This window comes from Suncus etruscus, chromosome 5 (genome assembly GCF_024139225.1).
Source record: "Suncus etruscus isolate mSunEtr1 chromosome 5, mSunEtr1.pri.cur, whole genome shotgun sequence".
Taxonomy (NCBI): Eukaryota; Metazoa; Chordata; class Mammalia; order Eulipotyphla; family Soricidae; genus Suncus; species Suncus etruscus.
Window position 1 is genome coordinate 54,069,178 of NC_064852.1, and position 20,723 is coordinate 54,089,900.

General features: G+C 38.8%; 1 protein-coding gene across 5 annotated transcripts in view; it reads left to right on the top strand.

The window, feature by feature from the left end:
- Window positions 1-20,723, top strand: part of MAP3K19 (mitogen-activated protein kinase kinase kinase 19) — a 55,939-nt gene that overhangs the window by 16,755 nt on the left and 18,461 nt on the right. For 4 of the 5 annotated variants that reach the window (XM_049772983.1, XM_049772985.1, XM_049772987.1 and 1 more), the window contains exons 4-6: window positions 1,303-1,381; window positions 5,799-6,055; window positions 15,771-15,814. In XM_049772983.1, the coding sequence (XP_049628940.1) occupies window positions 1,303-1,381; window positions 5,799-6,055; window positions 15,771-15,814 (380 nt within the window). The remainder of the gene's footprint in view (window positions 1-1,302; window positions 1,382-5,798; window positions 6,056-15,770; window positions 15,815-20,723) is intronic. The other variant, XM_049772984.1, reaches the window with a different exon arrangement.

The following is a 20,723-nucleotide window of genomic DNA, read 5'->3' on the forward strand; positions in this document are numbered from 1 at the left end:
TTATGGAAAAGTGGGAGTCCCTATCTAGAATATAAGTAAAATTAAAAGAAAAGAATAAAGCGGGGGGGCGGGGGGCCCGCAAAGGAGCAAGTGTGGCTTTTTTTTTTGCATAGGCACATCAAGTATTGGGGAAATTAGAAAGAAAATTCCATTTGCTAAAAGATACCACCCATGAAGCATACTGTCAAAAGACCAACTATAGGCTCTGGGCATGTTGTTTGTCCAGCCTCAGTGTCTCTCTTTATGGTCCCAGAAAAAATTCTGCTCAGTCGCAGTTGACAAAAATCAGTCATCTGTAGTTAGAGATCTTGTTTTTTGTACAGGTCTTAGGATGAAACCTAGGATAAAGTCTTTGTGGTCCCCGGTAAAGATCTGCTTAGTCATGGTTGTTGTAGATAGTCTTTTATAACTAGAGATATTGGTTCTTGTACAGATCCTGGGCAGAGTGTCTTCTGATTTCATCTCACCATTGAAATAGAAAAACCTGCCCTTAGGACAAGTTGTTGCGATTTCTTCATCATCAGAACAACCCTTAGACTTTGAAGAATTCAGGTTACCAAACTGTGGAGGAAGAGCACTGGGAGAGAAAGAAGAAGCAGATAGAATTGGCTCATGGACAGTCATGTGAAAATGCAATGACTCTGAACAAAAATAGTATAAATGTCTATACTATTGTTTTAAAGTACAAATAAAGTTGGGCTCATTAGCTCAGCAGGAGATAGAAGAAAATTACAAATATGAGTGAGTTCACATAAGGTCTGCCTGAATTCTCACAACAGTCCTGTGAGGGCCATGTTGTAAACTATACTTACAAAAGGGTATTTTTCTCTATCCACTGGACAACAATGCACATTGTAAAACTTGATTTTGCATATGTACAATTTTGTTACCTATTTTTTGCTCTTTAATCTAGCAGTTATTGGGACTTCAGCATATTTTGGGTAGGAAAAATAAAAAGATGACAAAATCTTTCTGTCTGGAAAATGATAATTCTGGAGTCCTTGAAAATATATAATCAGGGCCCGGAGAGATAGCACAGCGGCGTTTGCCTTGCAAGCACCTGATCCAGGACCAAAGGTGGTTGGTTCGAATCCCAGTGTCCCATATGGTCTCCTGTGCCTGCCAGGAGCTATTTCTGAGCAGACAGCCAGGAGTAACCCCTGAGCACCGCCAGGTGTGGCCCAAAAACAAAACAAAACGAAAAAAAAAAAACACACAAAAAAAATATAATCAAAAAATAAAATGTTTCTCTTGGTTTAATTTCTTTTTTCTTATGCATATTGTTATCTTATGTTTCTATAGGTGTTGAGATTATTGTTGCTTTTCCAAGAGATGTCAATGACTCTCAAGAAATGAGCCAAGAAGACTTCAAAGAAAACAAGTAAGCAATAGTACAGTGGGTAGGGCATTTGCCTTGAACATGGCTGACCTGGATTTGGTAGCCTCCCAGGATTGATTTCTGAGTGTAGAGCCAGAAGTAACCCCTGGGTGCCACTGGGTGTAGCCCTCCAAAAAACAAAACAAAACACAAACAAAAAAAAACCACAAATAAGGAATATCCTTTGAAAGGTTAGATTGCGGGCCCAGAGAGATAGCACAGTGGCGTTTGCCTTGCAAGCAACCAATCCAGGACCAAAGGTGGCTGGTTCGAATCCCGGTGTCCCATATGGTCCCCTGTGCCTACCAGGCGCTATTTCTGAGCAGACAGCCAGGAGTAACCCCTGGGCACCGCCGGGTGTGGCCCAATAAACACAAAAAAACCCCAAAAACAAACAAACAAACAAACAAACAAAAAAAACAGAAAGGTTAGATTGCAATTTAAATACAAAGTGATGTTGTGTGACAATTTACATTTTAGTGATTGACTTTAGCTCTAAAGCAGGGTCTAACAAATATTATTGTGAAAAGGGCCAGATAAGAAATATTTTCAATGATGTGAAGCATATGGCATTTGATACAATATTCAACTCTGCAAGTGTTGCTAGAATGTCAGCAGCTGCAGACAAAACATGGGTATGGGTATGACTATGATCAATACAGTTACAGAAACACATTGGAGAGACCAGAGCTATGGTATACAGCACAGAAGGTGCTTATATTGCATACAGTCAAACTGGGTGTGGTCCCTGGCTCACTATATGGTTTCTCAAGCACCAGCAGGTGTGTTTTCTGAATGCAAAGCCAAGAATAACCTTTGAGCATGGTGAGGTGTGTCTCAAAAACAAACAACACACACACACACACACACACACACACACACACACAGCCTAGAGTTGGCTGGTCCTGCAGAAGTGCCACTCAAATGTGGTTCTGTGATTCTTATGCCAGCCCATATGAAAGCAAATAGTTCTTAAAAGTTTCTTTTATTTTGTCCTTGAGGGTTTGTTTGTTTTCACATTGGGAAATCACTCCTGGTAGTACTCAGTGGCATACAGTGTCTGAGCTCCACAAGCGAAGCATGTATTCCAGTCCTTTGTTCATTCTCCCTACCCTAAACCTTGAAAAGTTAAATATTTCAAATATTGTATATTAGGCTGGAGAGAGATAGTGATGGAGCATTTATTTACCTTGAAGGCAACCAACCCAGGTTTAATTCTCATCATTGCATATGGTCTCCCAGGAGTGATCCCCGAGTGCAGAAGTAAGCCCCGAACATCATCGGGTATGGCCCACTGCCCCCTGCCTCTCTCCAAAATATAATCACAAAACCCACAAGAATTGTATATTAAGTGGAAATATAATTTTTGTTCCTTGATAGGATTGTGAAAAAATAAATAGGACTTATATACCCTATTTTTTCTTTTCTTTTACTTCTATAGTAATTTGCTTTTGTTCTATTTTACCAAATCATCTCCACAATGGAACTGAAAATATTAAAATTTAACCATCACAAAATATATTTTAAAAAGTACTGGTTTGTGTTTGGGGACGTCAAAGGGTTCATCCCTAACTCTGGGATTTGTTCCTCTGATTTATCTGGTCAAAAAATAGGAACTGACTGAAAAAAGTAAAATGGTGCTGAGGACCAGTCCTGGGTAAACAGGTCTGAAGCATGGTCCCTGTGAGGATTAAGAAAATATGACAGAGTGCTGGAGCAAAAACATTGTGGATAGGGCACTTGCTTTGTACTTGGTTGGTCCAGATTCTATCCCCAGCATCCCATATGGTTCCCTGAGCCAGGAGTAATTTCTGAGAGCAAAGCCAGCTGTAACCTCTGAGTGCTGCTGGGTGTGGTCCCCCCAAAAAAATAGAAAGGAGGAAGGAAGAAAGGTAGGAAGTAAAAAAGGAAGGAAGGAAGAGAGAGAGGGAGGGAGGGGAGAAAAGGAAAGAAAGGAAGAAAAGAAAGGAAAAAGAAAGAAAAAGAAGAAAGGAAGAAGGATGGAAGGGAAGGAGATGGAGGGTAGGGACGAAAGGAAAAAGGAAAGGAAAGGAAAGGAAAGGAAAGGAAAGGAAAGGAAAGGAAAGGAAAGGAAAGGAAAGGAAGGAAAGGAAAGGAAAGGAAAGGAAAGGAAAGGAAAGGAAAGGAAAGGAAAAGGAAAGGAAAGGAAAGGAAAGGAAAGGAAAGGAAAGGAAAGGAAAGGAAGGAAAGGAAAGGAAAGGAAGAAAGAAAGAAAAAGAAAGAAAAAAAAGAAAGAAGAAAGAAAGAAAGAAAGAAAAGAAGAAAAAGAAAGAAAAGAAAAGAAAGAAAGAAAGAAAGAAAGAAAGAAAGAAAGAAAGAAAGAAAGAAAGAAAGAAAGAAAGAAAGAAAGAAGAAAGAAGGAAGGAAGGAAGAAGGAAGGAAGAAGGAAGGAAGAAAGAAAGAAAAAAAGAAAAAAGAGAAAGAAAGAAAGAAAGAAAGAAAGAAAGAAAGAAAGAAAGAAAGAAAGAAAGAAGGAAGGAAGAAGAAAGAAAGAAAGAAAGAAAGAAAGAAAGAAAGAAAGAAAGAAAGAAAGAAGAAAAAGAAAGAAAGAAAGAAAGAAAGAAAGAAAGAAAGGAAGGAAGGAGGGAGGAAGGGAGGGAGGGAGGAAAGGAAGAAAGGAGGAAGAAAGAAGAAAGAAAGAAAGAAAGAAAGAAAGAAAGAAAGAAAGAAAGAAAGAAAGAAAGAAAGAAAGAAAGAAAGAAAGAAGAAGGAAGGAAGGAAGGAAGGAAGGAAGGAAGGAAGGAAGGAAGGAAGGAAGGAAGGAGAAAGAAGAAAGAGAAAGAAAGAAAGAAGAAAGAAAAGAAAAAAGAAAGAAAGAAAGAAGAAAGAAAGAAAGAAAGAAGAAAGAAAAGAAAGAAAGAAGAAAGAAAGAAGAAAGAAAGAAAGAAAGAAAGAAAGAAAGAAAGAAAGAAAGAAAAGAAAGAAAGAAAGAAAGAAAGAAAAGAAAGAAAGAAAGAAAGAAAGAAGAAAGAAAGAAAAGAAAGAAAGAAAAGAAAGAAAGAAGAAAGAAAAGAAAGAAGAAAGAAGAAAGAGAAAGAAAAAGAAGAGAAAGAGAAAGAAGAAAGAAAGAAAAGAAAGAAAGAAAGAAAGAAAAAGAAAGAAAGAAAGAAAGAAAAAGAAAGAAAGAAAGAAAGAAAGAAAAAGAAGAAAGAAAGAAAGAAAGAAAAGAAAGATGACAGGCATTAGAGAGAAAATGTCAGGGGTCGGGGGCCTCCCAGCCTCAAGGAATTTGAGCCCTGACTGTCCTTCACTTACAGGATTTATTATTTAGAACTAGTAAACACAGGAAGGGCAAATATTAACAACACTCAGTTGCCTATCTAATCTAATCTGAACTATGCCTTTACATATCGAAGTAGCTATGGAGTAGTAATGCAAAATCTCTGAATTGTCTTATTCTGGGAGAGGGGTCAGAAAAAAGAGTGAATAAATACAGGATCCCCATCAAGAGGGCATTCTCTAAGGGTGCTGGTGTTCTGGTAATTAGTAATTAAGTGCCCCTAAATCACATTTTTAGCCCTTGAAAGTATTTATACTTAGCTAAGAGTATTTATTTCCTGGATGTCTGTATATCCAACAAAATGTTAGTGCAGAGGGCAGGTGAAGAGGTGGAGAGGGTGTGGAGAGTAAACTTAAAAAACTATGCTCTCGGGCCGGAGAGATAGCACAGCGGCGTTTGCCTTGCAAGCAGCCGATCCAGGACCAAAGGTGGTTGGTTTGAATCCCGGTGTCCCATATGGTCCCCGTGCCTGCCAGGAGCTATTTCTGAGCAGACAGCCAGGAGTAACCCCTGAGCAATGCCGGGTGTGGCCCCAAAAAACAAAAAACATAAAACAAAAAACTATGCTCTCTTCACAGGTCAAAACCATTTGGATAAAGTTCTCCAAACTTTCTTGTGTTATGTTCTGCATCGACTGAGATACAGAACACATGGGAACAAGATTTTTGTAATTTATTTTTAAATCGTTTTTATTGGGATTGGATAGTTAATACAGCAGAGAAGGCACTTGTCTTGCATGTGTCTGACCAGCATTCCATGTGTTCCCTTGTGAATCACCAGAAATAGTTCCTGAGTTACAGAGCCAGGAAGAGCCCTGAGCATTACCAGGTGTGGTCTAAAATGAACACAAAAACAAAAACATTTTAAATGAGGTATTGCAATTTCAATGCTATTCATTAGGGGCCACAGTGATAGTACAGAGGGTAGAACATTTGCCTCACATGCTGCTGACCCAGGTTTGATCCCTGGCAACCAGATGATCCCCAGACAAGCTCTGCCAGAAGTGTTTCTGAGTACAGAGCCAGACTAATCCCTCCCAAATACGATACTGTTAATCATACTTTTTATGTGGACATCTAAATAAGATTTTTAAAATCAGAAAATTTCCTCTGCTTTTAGTCAGAGATCATTGGTGCATCGAGAATGGACACAAGCTCACTCTGTTTCTCTTCCAAATGAGATTAAAATGGTGAGCGTCAAGACAAAGATGCTGACCATGCCACCTTCACTTCTGAAGAAAGAGGAAAGTTCCAGGGCAGACTGTTTTGTGAATTTGGATTTTTTGTTGCCAAGACCTTGCTTAGAACAAATTACCTCCAAGTCTGTAGCCAGAGATGTTTTTCACTTTATAAAGGGGCAGCAAAGGAAATCTGAAGGTGAGTAATTTTAATTAATAAGTATTTTTAAGTGCCAGGAATATTTTCCTTCCTTCCTTCCTTCCTTCCTTCCTTCCTTCCTTCCTTCCTTCCTTCCTTCCTTCTTTCCTTCCTTCCTTTCTTCCTTCCTTCCTCCTTCCTTCCTTCCTTCCTTCCTTCCTCCTTCCTTCCTTCCTTCCTCCTTCCTTCCTTCCTTCCTTCCATCCTTCCTTCCTTCCTTTCTCTTTTCCTTCCTTCCTTTCTCTTTTCCTTCCTTCCTTCCTTCCTTTCTTCCATCCTTCCTTCCTTCCTTTCTCTTTTCCTCCCTCCCTCCCTTTCAACCTCCCTCCCTCTCTTTCTTCCTCCCTTCTCTCCTCCCTTTGCTCCTTCCTCCCTCTTTTCCTCCTTCCTTCTTTCCCTCCCTCCCTCTCTTCCTCTCTCCCTGTGGGTTTGTTAAATATAACCTTTACTACATTAATGTAAGTTCATTTCATTCCCATTTTGTCATGAGCATTTGTCTTATCATAAACAAATGTTGCATCTTATTAAAAATGTGCATCTACTGATATGATCAAATGATTTTGGAGGTAAGATTGTGCATACCTGGCAGTACTCAGGACTTACTCCTAGCTCTTACTCAGGGGTCATTCCTGGCAGTGATTTGAAGACCATATAGAGTTAAGAGTCAATCACCTACATAGTAAGAGCTTTACCCCTTTACAAATCTCTTTGGCCCCAGGGGCTGGAGTGATAGTACAGTAAGTCATTATCTTGCAAGCAGCCAACCAAGGTTTAATCCTTGGTATCCCATATAGTCCCTCTTGCACAGCCAGGATTAATTCCTGAACTCAGAGCCATGAGTAACCTCTGAGCATATCTAGGGGTGGTCCCTAAACAAAAAAATAAATAAATTCAAACCAATCACTGTAGCCCCAATTATATGGTTTTTATTTTTTAATATGGCATTTATATAGTTCATTATTTTTTTTTACAGTTAAACAGTATTTCATTAAGAAATAGGACTGAAGAGGCTGAAGAGATAGTACAGCAGGTAGGGTACTTGCCTCACATGCTGCTGACTTAAATTTGATACCTGGCACTCCATATAATCCCCATGCATATGTTCAGGGGTGAACATTGAATGAAGAGTAAAGAGTAAGCCCTGTCTGCCCTCTGTGATCTTCACACCCCCTAAACAAACAAACAAAAATGGCCTGAAGGTGGGGAATGGAATAGATCAAGGAAGGGAACAATACAACTTTGATGGAGGGAAGTGGCTACTCAGAAGAGAGTACTGAAGGCTCTTTTTCTTAAGCATTTGAAAATATTATGAGCTCACATTTAGCTGCTGTTCATCTGTGAGAATTTTTGTTATTTCTGGGTTATGATTGTTTTTGTTGTTTTTGAGCCTCAAACCTCAGGGCTCACTCCTGGTTTTGTACTCGGGACTCACTCCCAGCATGCTCAAGGGACCTATTGGGATGCCAGGGATCAAATAACGGTGTTAGGCAAACACCCTACCTGCTGTACTATTGCTCTGCCCAAGATACATGAGAATTTTGAGGGCCTCCTATAAGGAAACGCTCTTCCAAAAAATTTAAGTTTGCTCCTATTTAAGGTTGTGAGTGGCTTGAGTCTGCATAAGCTTTATTTTGGAATGCAGGGAACATGAGAGTCTGAGTCAACTTCCAATCAGATATAGTCAAAGATTTATTTAGCAGATACCTGCACGAATGTCAACTCTTATCCTTGGGACAACATGTCTTTTGTAATTACTTCTACTGGCTCCAACCAATCAGCCTAAATCTCCAGGGACAAACTATGACCCAATAAACTGCAATAAGGAAGATTGCTTAGCAAAGGAACTGTGATGTATTTCACCAAACAAAGGGAAAAAAACTAAATCATAATTATAGGATTTGGGAGTAAAGGTAGAGTTTAATTAAAATAGTAAGTAGAGCAGGGTTTTAATATTTTTATTGAATTAAAATGTACATAACAAACTTCATCATTTGGGGGAAATATTTTTATTTTTATTGATAAATATAGTATTGGTTTAGTTTAATGGATGTTTCATTATGATTTTTGATATGTGTTGTGAAATGATTATGACATAGTTTTATATAGATTCAGATTACATCTATCATCTAATAAGGAGAGAAGAAAGAAAACAAAAAAAAAAAATAACTTGTCCTTGGGCCCGGAGAGATAGCACAGCGGCGTTTGCCTTGCAAGCAGCCGATCCAGGACTAAAGGTGGTTGGTTCGAATCCCGGTGTCCCATATGGTCCCCCGTGCCTGCCAGGAGCTATTTCTGAGCAGACAGCCAAGAGTAACCCCTGAGCCCTGCTGGGTATGGCCCCAAAACCAAAAACAAACAAACAAACCCCCCCCCCAAAAAAAAACTTGTCCTTGTATAAAAGCTCTTAGGATTTATTCTTTTAATAACGTACAATATTATACACAAGTTGCAATAGTTATGTTACACATCAGATTCCTAGTACTTTTTAAATGAATATTTTTATTTTTCTTGCACCACGCTTCACAAACCTGTGAGGGTTTATGCAAAAATGCTCCAAACACCACACCCTCCACCCAGTGTCTGCTTCCCTCCACCATTGTCCCAGTGTCCCTATCAACCTCCTCCTCCCTCCCCTCTCCACCTCCCGCCCCCCCCCCCCCCGGGCCTGAGCTAACCTTCCTACTAATGAATTTGGGCATTAGTTAGTCTTCCACTGTTTTTTGTTTGTTTGCTTGTTTGTTTGTTTGTTTTGTTGTTGTTGTTTTTTGGTTTTCTGGGCCACACCCGGTGGTGCTCAGGGGTTACTCCTGGCTATCTGCTCAGAAATAGCTCCTGGCAGGCACGGGGGACCATATGGGACACCGGGATTCGAACCAACCACCTTTGGTCCTGGATCGGCTGCTTGCAAGGCAAGGCTATCTCTCCGGGCCCTGTTTATTTTTTATATACCCCACATATGAGAGAAATCATTCCATGTCTGTCCTCCTTCCAACTGACTGACTTAGTACAATACTCTCCATTCCATTGCAAGAGTTTATGTTTTCTTAAAACCAAGTATCATGGGGCAGGACCAATAGCACAGCGGTAGGATGTTTGCTTTGCAAGCGGCTGACCTAGTAGAGACTTGGGTTTGATCCCCGGCGTCCCATATGGTTCCCTGAGCCAGGAGCCATTTCTGAGCTCATAGCCAGGAGTAACCAATGTGTGTCACCAGGTGTGGCCAAAAACAAACAAACAAAAAATCCAACCAACCAAAACAAACCAAAAAAACAAGTAGCATTCCATTGTGTGTGTGTATATAAATATATATATATATATATATATATATACATACATACATACATATACCATAGTTTCTTTGTCCAGTTATCTGTTCTTAGATGCTTATGTTGTTTGTGAATAGTACTGTAATAAATAGAGAAGTGGAAATATTTGTATTTTGGGCATTTGGGATAGATGCTCAGATATAAAATAGCGAGGTCATATGAAAGCTCAGTTACTAGTGTTTTTTGAGAAGTGTTAGTATTGTTCCTTTTATATTATATAAATCACTTTATTTAAAGACCATAGTTTGTCATAATACATTTGTTTCCAGGTAAGTGGGAACAAATTTTTTTTTAAAAAAAAGAAAGAAATAGGGCCGGAGAGATAGCACAGCGGCATTTGCCTTGCAAGCAGCTGACCTAAGGTGGTTGGTTCGAATCCCGGTGTCCCATATGGTCCCCCAAGCCTGCCAGGAGTGATTTCTGAATGTTGAGCCAGAAGGAACCCCTGAGCACTGCTGGGTGTGGCCCAAAAACCAAAAAAAAAAAGTTAAAATTGTTTGGGCCCGGAGAGATAGCACAGCGGCGTTTGCCTTGCAAGCAGCCGATCCAGGACCAAAGGTGGTTGGTTTGAATCCCGGTGTCCCATATGGTCCCCCGTGCCTGCCAGGAGCTATTTCTGAGCAGACAGCCAGGAGTGAAACCTGAGCAACGCTGGGTATGGCCCAAAAACCAAAAAAAAAAAAAAAAAAAAAAAAAAAAGGAAAGAAATAAAATAAAAAAATAAAAGGAAAGAAATAAAGAGAGAAGAGCAAAAAGAACATTTGTGAGAATTAATTTATCTTGCAGTGAGGTAATTAAGTCATTATCAAGCTGTGTGTCCCATGTAGCCATAATTTTTCATGGCTTGGTTTACATCTCTTTTGAGAATAAGTTGAGTCTATGGAGCTGGCTGAATGCAGATATGGTAACTGAGTTTGTGGGCCATATTGTTTTCTTTAATGTTATTTATCTTGTAAGTTTGGGGAGAGATGGAGCCAAGATGGTAGTGAAAAAAATTTTGAGAGTGTACTTGAGAAACTCCAAACAAAAATCATAGCAAAGATCAGAAGTAAAACCTGAATTTTACATGGAACCCCATAGAGGGAGTTTGTGGGAGTACCTAACCACCATCTCCAGGATATTTTCTACTGGAAGTGGTAGGCTGAAGCCATTACTCTTGATGGTGCTTGGGGGACCATATAGGATGCCAGGTATAGAAACCAGGTTGGCCACGTACAAGGCAAACACCCTACCCACTGTACCAATGCCCTTACTCACTCTCCAATCCTTTCAATTATATTGAAAGTGCTTTTTATTATATGGTCTTGGGAGTTTAACTCAATGCAATAACATATAGTTCTAGGGACCAGAGAGATAACGCAGTGGTAGGGCATTAGCATTGCATGCAGCTGACCCAGGACAGACCTCGGTTTGATTCTCGCATCCCATATAATCCCCCAAGCCAGGAGCGATTTCTGAGTGCATAGCCAGGAATAACCCCTGAGTGTCACCGGGTATGGCCAAAAAACAAAACAAAACAACAAAAACAACAAGAAAAGAATATATACTTCTAGGAGAGTGACACTTGCCAGAGTTTGGCAAAAACAGCCTCTGTCTCCAAATTGTGTTTAACTGAGTACATGTTTGCATCTGGAATCAGAAAAGAGTTTTCTCTAGAGTCTAAGGAAACCAGGTACTATCAGATCCCGATCCAGCCTTTTGTTATTTTGCTGCCCAGACTTTGGTCTGGGCTATGATACATCGGTAGCATAGCCAAAGTCAGGAAATGTGAGTCTAGTGTAGCACTAGTCTGCCCATCCTTAGAAATATGGCTGACACAGCAAGCTCGTGACTGCAACTTGCCAGGAAGTTGATGTACCAGAGCAAGACAACTGAACTGTTAAAGACTGTTTGGAATCAGAGAGCATGAGCCATTGACTACTTCTACTATCTCAAAGGCCTACTAAAAACCAGATTCTCACTCCAAATTATTTCGGAGTACTAGACGCACTAAAGGAGCAGAGGGACTCACCTGCATCAATGGACAAAAACAAAAGCTTGGGAAGGACTCCTAACATACAAGAGCTCTCTAAACTCCTGGATTAGGAAGTGATACTACTGACAGTACAACATTTGCTTCATACACACTGACCTAGCTTCTATTCTTGGCACTGCATAGTGCCCCTTGAGCCCACCAGGAATGGCCCTTGAGTACCAAGCCAATAGAAAAGCCCTGATCACTGCCAGTTATGGCCCAAAAAGAATAAACAGAAGAGTTTAACGTCTAACTAAAAATGCTAATAAGAGACAGAAATGTACATTATTTAATGATTAAAGAATCTTTACATCAAAAAAGTGTAATTTTCATGTTAATATGCACCAACTGATAATACATTGATTAAGTAATTACTAACAGGTCTGAAGAAAATTATGGACAACAAATATAGTAGATTTTTAACTTTTCCACTGCACTTGCTGGGATCTCATTTCTTCATGAGTTCTTCCCAGAATACTCTGAGAAGAAAACTGACAACTAGATAATTTATTATTAATTTATGTAGTTTTCAACTGTCAAACATTTTGTTGAATTTCCTTTCCCCAGAGTTGTTTTTGTTTATACCTTCTAAAATTCCTTTTACTCTCTTTTTTTTTATTTTTTTTATTTTTGGTTTTTAGGTCACACCCAGCAGCACTCAGGGGTTACTCCTGGCTCTACTCTCAGAAATCGCTCCTGGCACACTTGGGGGACCATATGGGATGCCAGGATTCGAACCACCTACCTTCTGCATGAAAGGCAAACGCCTTTACCTCCATGCTATCTCTCCGGCCCCTTTTACTCTTCTTTTAAGGAGGTTTCAGGCTTTCATTTAGAGTAGAAAAAGAGCTTATTTATTAAATTATTTAACTAATTCCATACACATTTAAGAAGATTTTCAACATATATTGTGAAATGCTTATTAGAAAGATAAGTACCAGAAATTTTTGAGTCCTTTTTATTCTTGAAACTTTATCAGAGTTGACTAATATTTATTCAAATATTTACAATATTACCTGAAATATTTGTAATTGAGGCAGTTATATATATATTCAATTATAAATGATATTCAATTATAGTGCTAGGATATCCATAAAATTGATAAAAAAAATCTTTTTCTTTCTTCTTTTCCTTTCTTCTTTCTTCTTTCTTTTTCTTCTTTCTTTTCTTTTTCTTCTTTTTTCTTTTTTCTCTTTCCTTTTTTTCTTTCCTTTTCTTCTTCCCTCCCTCCCTTCCTCCCTATCTCATCTCCTCCTTCCCCCTCCCTCTCTTCTTTCCTTCCTCCCTTCCTCCCTTCCTTCCTTCCTTCCTTCCTTCCTTCCTTCCTTCCTTCCTTCCTTCCTTCCTTCCTTCCTTCCTTCCTTCCTTCCTTCCTTCCTTTTTCTTTCCTTCCATCCTACTTTTCCTTCCATCTGTCCTTTCTTCCTTCCTTTCTAGACCACACACAACTGTACTTACTTTGTTTGTGCTCAGTGATCATACCTGAAGGGGACCCTTTATAAATCTGAAAATCAAACCCAGATTAGTTGCATATAAGCAGGTACCCTGCACACTATGTTAGTTCTCTGATTCCATGAAATAGTTTTTGGAGAGAAAAGCTCAAGCTTTAGAATACAAATTGTGTTTGCATAATTTTGTCTTTGTTGTACCTAATCACAATACCATCTTCTGGGGCAAAGCCAACCACTTCATGGAAACTCAAATGTTTGTTTGAATATGACTTAGCTAATGGTGTTATATTTTAGAGAGGACTGTTTCTGAATGAAAATTTGGAATAGCGTCCTGTAGCTAAACTGATAACAGTTTCAAAAAGCTGATTTTATTCTGCTTTCAAAGCATCATAGGGTCAGGGGATGGTTTCAAAGCATCAAAGTGGCAGGAGGAAGGTTTTACAAAAAATCTCCAGTTCTGACTACTACTCTTGACATTTGAAAGATCTACCAGCACTGGATTGTCTGTATGGAATGGACAGCATCCATGCCAACTATCGATGGGTGTCCCTTCACTTGGCAGTGATTCAGTCATTCATGTTCACCACTCTTCCTACTGCTTGCACTCCATCTATTTCGGTAACAGCCTCAAATCCTGAGCACAGTGGTGATTTGGGGCTTCAGCTTTAAGTCTTTGGTGATGAGTTAGGTTTTAGGGATCATTTGACTTTTTGGTAAGAACATACTAACTTTTAGGTATCAATTTAGTGGATACCAACACCTCCCTTCTCTTTACCCTACATTAAGAATTCATTATCAAAAAAAGAGATAGCTGGAGGTAGGGTGTATGCCTTGCATGCAGAAGGATGGTGGTTCGAACCCCAGCATCCCATATGGTCCCCTGAGCTTGCCAGGAGCCATTTCTGAGCATAAAGCCAAGAGTAATCCCTGAGTACTGCCGGGTGTAACCCAAAAACCAAAAAAAAAAAATTAATTATCTTTTAAATATCAATATTTAGAAATTCTGCAGTCTAGGCTTTCTAAGCAAAATGCACATAGGTTACAAAGGGCCAATATGCATTAATGGCAAGATTACTGTTTTACTTCAGAGAGATCCAAAACCTTATTTCTAGAGGAGCTGTTGGCTTACTTTTTAATTTGTTTGGGAGCCATATTCAGTTGTATCTGTGCTCAATGCTTATGCCAGGCTCTGTGCTTAGAAGTCACTTCTGGTAGTACTCTGGGAACCACATGCAATTCTGGAGATCAAACCAGGGTCAGTTGCATGCTTACCCTCTGTACTATTTCCAGCCCTTGTTGGCTTGCGTTCTAAGGCAATAAAATTCAAAGTTACATTTCTTTTCTCTTGGTGACATTTACTTGCTTTTTTGTTGATACTGTTTGATTTTGTTTTGGGGCCACACCAGTAGTGCTCAGGAGTTACTCCTGGCTCTATGCTCAGAAATTACTCCTTTAGATGATGGTTCAAGTCCCGGCATCTCATATGGTCCCCGGAGCCTACCAGGAGAGATTTTTGAATGCAGAGGCAGGAAGTAACCCCTAAATATCGCCAGGTATAACCCCAAAACCAAATAAATAAATAAAAGAAATTACTCCTGGCAGGCTCATGGCACCACCATATGGGATGCTGGGGATTGAACCCCATTTCAGCAGCATGCTAGGCAGACACCCTACTTGCTGAGCTATTGCTCTGCCCCCTACTTATTTTTTATAGTAAAAGTCTTTCTTGTTCAGGAGGGAAAGATGAATGAAAGTGTTAAACACTTTGTGAGCTATGAGACTTATAAATTTAGGCTTTCCTACTATGTTTTAGCACCACCACATGTTCTGGTGAATTCCTAACTTAACTGCAGTGCCTTGTGGAAGTGGGAGTGTGGGGGATTGGCGCTGTAATGTTCTGCAAAAAATGCTATGGTCTCTGATCCAGTGTCTCCTCCTCCAAAAAAAAAAATTAAAAATTAAACAATGCTTATATATCATGATATGCAATGATGATACATATATAAATGTTATCTATATGTATATATGAAATATAACAAATGGCTAAAAGCAACAAAATCTAAGAGTTGGTTTATAGAACAAAGCTTATTACGGTAGGAAGATAGGAGAGGCTTTTGAGGCCTGGGGCTGGAAAACAACCCTGAAACAATTGTAGAGAAAAATGTACACTCTGATGTGGTGTGGTGTTAGAATGTGATGTTAGTATTTATGAAACTTTAATATCGACATTATTGAAAAACTCTGTTACTAAACTAATATTTAAGAAAAAGAAATATATAGTCATATTCTGCTTTATGGTTATATCTAGTCTGAGAAATGCATCATTCAGTGATTTCACTATTGCACGGACTTTTTCAGGTGTACTTATAATTTGAAGATACAGCCTAGTGTACACTTAGGCTATATATAGGGACCACCATCATAAATATAGTATTAGTATACATTAATATACTTATGCATTATATCAATACAATAATGATTCATATGTATTCATATACATTTGTGGTAATTATATTTATACAACACTATGCATGAAATGACAATTACCTTTAGCATCAATTGCCCACAGTTTTTGTTTTTTTGGATTTGGTTTTGCTTTGGGGGCTGCAGATGGCAGTGTTCAGGACTTACTTTTTACTGTGCATTTATGAGTTACTCCTGGTAAAGCTGGTGGTGGTGGAGGTGCAGATCATATGGGAAGTCAGTGATAGAACCTCATTTAATTGAAGACTTACCTTGCTTACTATTACTCCAGTCCCTTGTATGATTCCTTACCTTCCTCAGTGGGGATTACATAAGAAAATACTCTTTTTCACATTTTTCTCAATCTCAGCATCGTAAGTATTCTAGCTCCATACACTTGCTTAAGGTTGATTAGGTTCAGTGTACCACTAAGGATAACTAATTATTATTTTTTATTATAGATTTTTCTACCTCTGATGTGAAGTACAATAGACAAAGAGTTGAGGTAAGAACTAAAATTTATTTATGCGTTTTTTTACTTAAAATTTAAACCATGGGGAGCTGTAGTGATAGCAAAGCAGTAAGGCATTTGCCTTTCATGCAGTCAACAGAACAGACCACAGTTTGAATCCTGGCATCCCATATGGTCCTCTGAGCCTGCCAGGAGCAATGTCTGAGTGCAAAAGCCAGGAGTAACCCTGAGTGTCGGATATGACCTAAAAATCAAAATACATAAATAAATAAATAAATAAATAAATAAATAAATAAATAAATAAATAAATAAATAAACTATGGGGACCAGAGAGATAGAACAATGATAGAGCATTTGCCTTGTACACAGCTAATCCAGGACAGACCTGGGTTCAATTCCCAGCATTCCATATGGTCCCCTGAGCCTGCCAGGAGTGATTTCTGAATGCAGAGCCAGGAGTAACCCCTGAGCATCACCAGGTGTGACCCCAAAACCAAAAACCAAAAAAAAAAAAAAATTAAACCATGGAGCTGGAGTATGCTTTGTATGTGACTGGGTTTAAACTGATATCCCATATAGCCATCTGAGCACTTCTAGGAGTAATTCCTGAGTGCAGAACTAGCAGTAATTCCTGAGCACTGCTAAGTTTGGCCAAAAAATAGAAAAAAGTCGGTACTGATAATTTAAAAAAAATATTATTGGCTTAGGAAAAAATAATAGCTGCTACTAAAAATGAAGCTTAAGTACTGGGGAAATCTGTCTTTATTTCTTAAGTTACTTTTAAGTCACAGAAGAAAATTATCCAGGAAATAAAATTATAGAACTATATTGCATCTCTCCTATCCGGAAAAGGCCTGTTTCTAACAATAGGCTCTTCTACCTCTTCCTTCTTACACACAGCTGTCAATTAAATAAAGTAAATTAACATGTACCTATGAATTACCATTCATTATCATGCCTATTAGTATTCTAAAATATTAAGTATCAAATACTTGAGAACAGACCACAGTGAAAAAAAAGTTTATAAATTAACTCAAGACCAAATATATATTAGGGTACAATATACTCTTAGTCATAAAAGAGTTTAGTTTGGTCTGAGCTAGCTAGACCTATATGTTGTGTTAGACCGGTTCGCGGGTCGGCGTGGGTGGGCGGGGCTTCCCTACCTGAAGCAGGCGGGGAAAACCAGGCTGGAGGGGGCTAGGGCCATTCGCGAGGTTTTAAAGAGTTTAGTTTGGAATTGGAGTTAATTTAGTTTAGCTTGGATGAAAGTCACCCTCAAGAATACAAGGGGCAGCCTAGTCCTCTTTGAAAAATGGAAAAGCCATTTCTGTTACACGCCAGTGTACTCCAAGGGAAAAAGAAGCATAAGAACAAGGGGAGGGGTCTTCCACCCTTCCCCACCCCAGCTGGGCTCTACCTAGCCACACAGTCCCAAGAAACTGAGGCAGACAGACAGACCAGCAACAGGGTCCTGTTTGACTCAAAAGAATAATTTTCATGCCAGGTCAGTGCTCCGCTTTACTCCAGGGTTGCACATTTCCTTTAGTCAACAAGTCCACCACAACACATAAAAAACACCCACACTGCCAGTGGATTGAACAGCTGTCCATCCTAGGCTAGCATGTACAAGGTAGATGCCTTACTGCTTGTGCCATTGCTCTGGCCCCTTTGTCAACTCTTAATAGATCAAACAGGTTAAAACTTCACAAAGATATACTAGTTTTGAAGGAAGAAATGGAATACAGGGGTTTATTAAATATATATGTCTTTTTATCCTCCAAAAGTTAAAAACTATTCACCAATACTCATCAGATAAGGGGCTAATATCTAAGATATTACAAGTACTGACCGAACTAAACAAAAAATCTAACCCTACCAAAAATGTGGAGAAGAAATGAACAGATACTTCCTCAAAGAAGAAATAAACATGGCCAAAAGACTCATGAAAAAAATGCTCCACAACACTAATCATCAGGGAGATGCAAATCAAAACGTCAACAAGGTACCATTTCACTCCACAGAGAAACTGGCTGGCACACATCACAAAAAAAAAAAAAAAACAAAAAAAAAACACCAACAACAACAACAAAAAAAAACAAGAACAATCAGTGCTGGAGATGTGGGGAGAAAGGAACTCTCATTCACTGCTGGTGGGAATGTCATCTAGTCCAGCTTTTATGGAAAATTATATGAAGATTCCTCAAAAAACTGGAAATTTAGCTCTCATATGATCCAGCTATGTTACTCCTAGAGATATACCCTAGGAACATAAAAACACAATACAAAAATGCCTCTGCACACTGTGTTCATTGCAGCACTATTCACAATAGCCAGACTCTAGAAACAACCCAGATGCTTGACAAGAGATGAGTGTCTAAAGAAACTGGTATATATACACAATGGAATATTATGCAGTTGTCAGGAAAAATTAAGTCATGAAATTTTCCTATACATGGATGGACATGGGAACTATTACACTGAGTGAAATAAGTCAGAGGAAGAGAGATAGACTCAGCATAGTCTCACTCATCAGTGGGATTTAAGAAAAATATAAGACAATATTGTAATATTACCTAGAAACAATAGAGATGAGAGCTAAAAGGATCAGCCCTCAATATGAAGCTTACCACAAAGAATGGTGAGTGCATTTAGAGAAATAACTGAGAGAAACAGAATGCCTGTCTCGAAGATAGGCAGGAGGGAGGAGGGAGTTGGGAGCATTGTTGATGAGGATGTTGCACTGGTGAAGTATGGTGTTCTCTTTTATAACTGAAACCCAACTACAAACATGTTTGTAATCATTGTGCTTAAATAAATATATTATGCTTGTAATCATTGTGCTTAAATAAATATATTATAAATAAAATATGAGATTTGTATATTAAGTGGCAGGCTACAATTTTTTGTTGTTGTTGTTTTTGGCTCACACCCGGCAGCCTCGGGGGTTACTCCTGGCTCTATGCTCAGAAATCGCTTCTGGCAGGCTCAGGAAACTATATGGGATGCTGGTATTTGAACCACCTTCCTTCTGCATGAAAGGCAAACACCTTACCTCCATGCTATCTCTCCAGCCCCCCTACAATTTAATAAGCAGCAATGTATGCTTTTCTATATGCAAATAATTAAAAAGAAAAAGAGATTAATAAATCAATTCCATTCACAACTGTGCCTCAGAAAATCAACTAAAGAGGAATTAACTAAAAAGGTGGAAGACAGGGACTGGAGCAGTAGCACATGGCAGAGTGTGTTCCTTGCACATGACCAACCCTGACAGACCTCGGTTTGATTCCCGGCAAGCCAAATGGTCCCCCAAATTTGCCAGGGGCGATTTCTGAGCAAAGAGCCAGGAGTAACCCCTGAAGGCCAACAGGTGTGACCCAAAAATAAACAAACAAATAAAAAAAAAGAGGTGGAAGACCTATACAAAGAAAACTACAAAGCAATGTTTCAAGAAATCAAAAACAAAACAAAACAAAACAAAAAACCCACAAGGAAATAAAAACACTCTGCTCAGGGATTGGGAGGATTAACAGCATTAAAATGGTAATACATACTTCTAAAAAACACATGGGTGAAACTCTCAATTTAATTCTAAAAGAAATCAGAGAAAAAAACCTGAAAAATGAAACCATAAATTTGCTTATACATGGAAGAATATGGAGAGTATTATACTGATCAAAAGGAGTCAGAGGTAGAGGAATAGACAGAATTATTGCACTCATATATGGAATACAAAAAATCATGGTAATAATATTTAGAGACAATAAATACAAAGAGGACCAGTCCATGTTAGGAAGATTGCCACAAATAGTGGGGGAGCACAGTTATAGCAGAGAAGGAACCACCATGACAATGATAGTTGGAAAGGAACACTTTAGACAAGAACTGGGTGCTGAAAATAAAGTGATATGCATGATACCCAGTCAGTAACAATATTGCAAACAACAGTGTCTAAAGGGAGTGGGAGAGTAATAGGAAGTAAAAGAGGGAGTGAGGGAGAGAGGGAGAGAGTGTTTATCTGCTCCAGAAGCAGGCAGGGGAGAGAGCAGTCGGGGAGTGGGTAGAAAACCAGGAACACTGGTGATGAGAAATGTGCATTGGTGAAGGATGTTAAATACTAGATTACTGGAACTCACCCATGAACAATTTTCTAATTGTGGGATAAAAAACCCTGCATTATTAACAATGTTGTGAACAAAGTAATTTTTATAAAATAAATACAGAGTTAAAAAAAAAAGAAAATGATGAGGAATGGCTGGCTCTAAATACAATTCTGAACTTGTCACAACATAAGGATCATTGTTAAAGTAAATATGAGCAACTGCTTTACATGAGAATTATAAAAAAATAAAAACCTGAATGTAATTCTATGAAAAGTGAAAAAAGAAAAGAAAATTTTCTGTCTTAAATTTTCAATGTTTACATATGGAATCTTTATTTTCAGGGGGAAAAGAGTAGTACAGGCGTAGGGTCTTTGCCTTGTACATGGCAAGGCCATGTTCAATCATCAGCACCCTACATAGTCTAAGAATAATTCCAGTGTGCAAAACCAGGTACCTCCTGAAGATTGCTGAATATAGTTTCCCATTAAAAGAGCAATTTCAATATTAACTCGAATCTTTATATGATAATTGTGGCTTTTTAAAGTATTTTGTTAAAAACAATTTTTTTTTGTTTGTTTCTGGGCCACATCCAGTGGCACTCAGCTCTGCACTCAGAAATCACTCCTGGCAGGCTTAGAGGACCATATGGTATGCTGGGAATTGAAACCAGGTCCATCCCAGGTTGTCCACATGCAAGGCAAACACTACCACTGTGCGATTGCTCCAGTCCCATTGTTAAAAACAGTTAAAGAAGAATTTCCTTATTTTAAAAAACCATTATTGACTTATTGATTGATTGATTGATTGGTCTTTGGGCCACACCCAGCGGTGCTCAG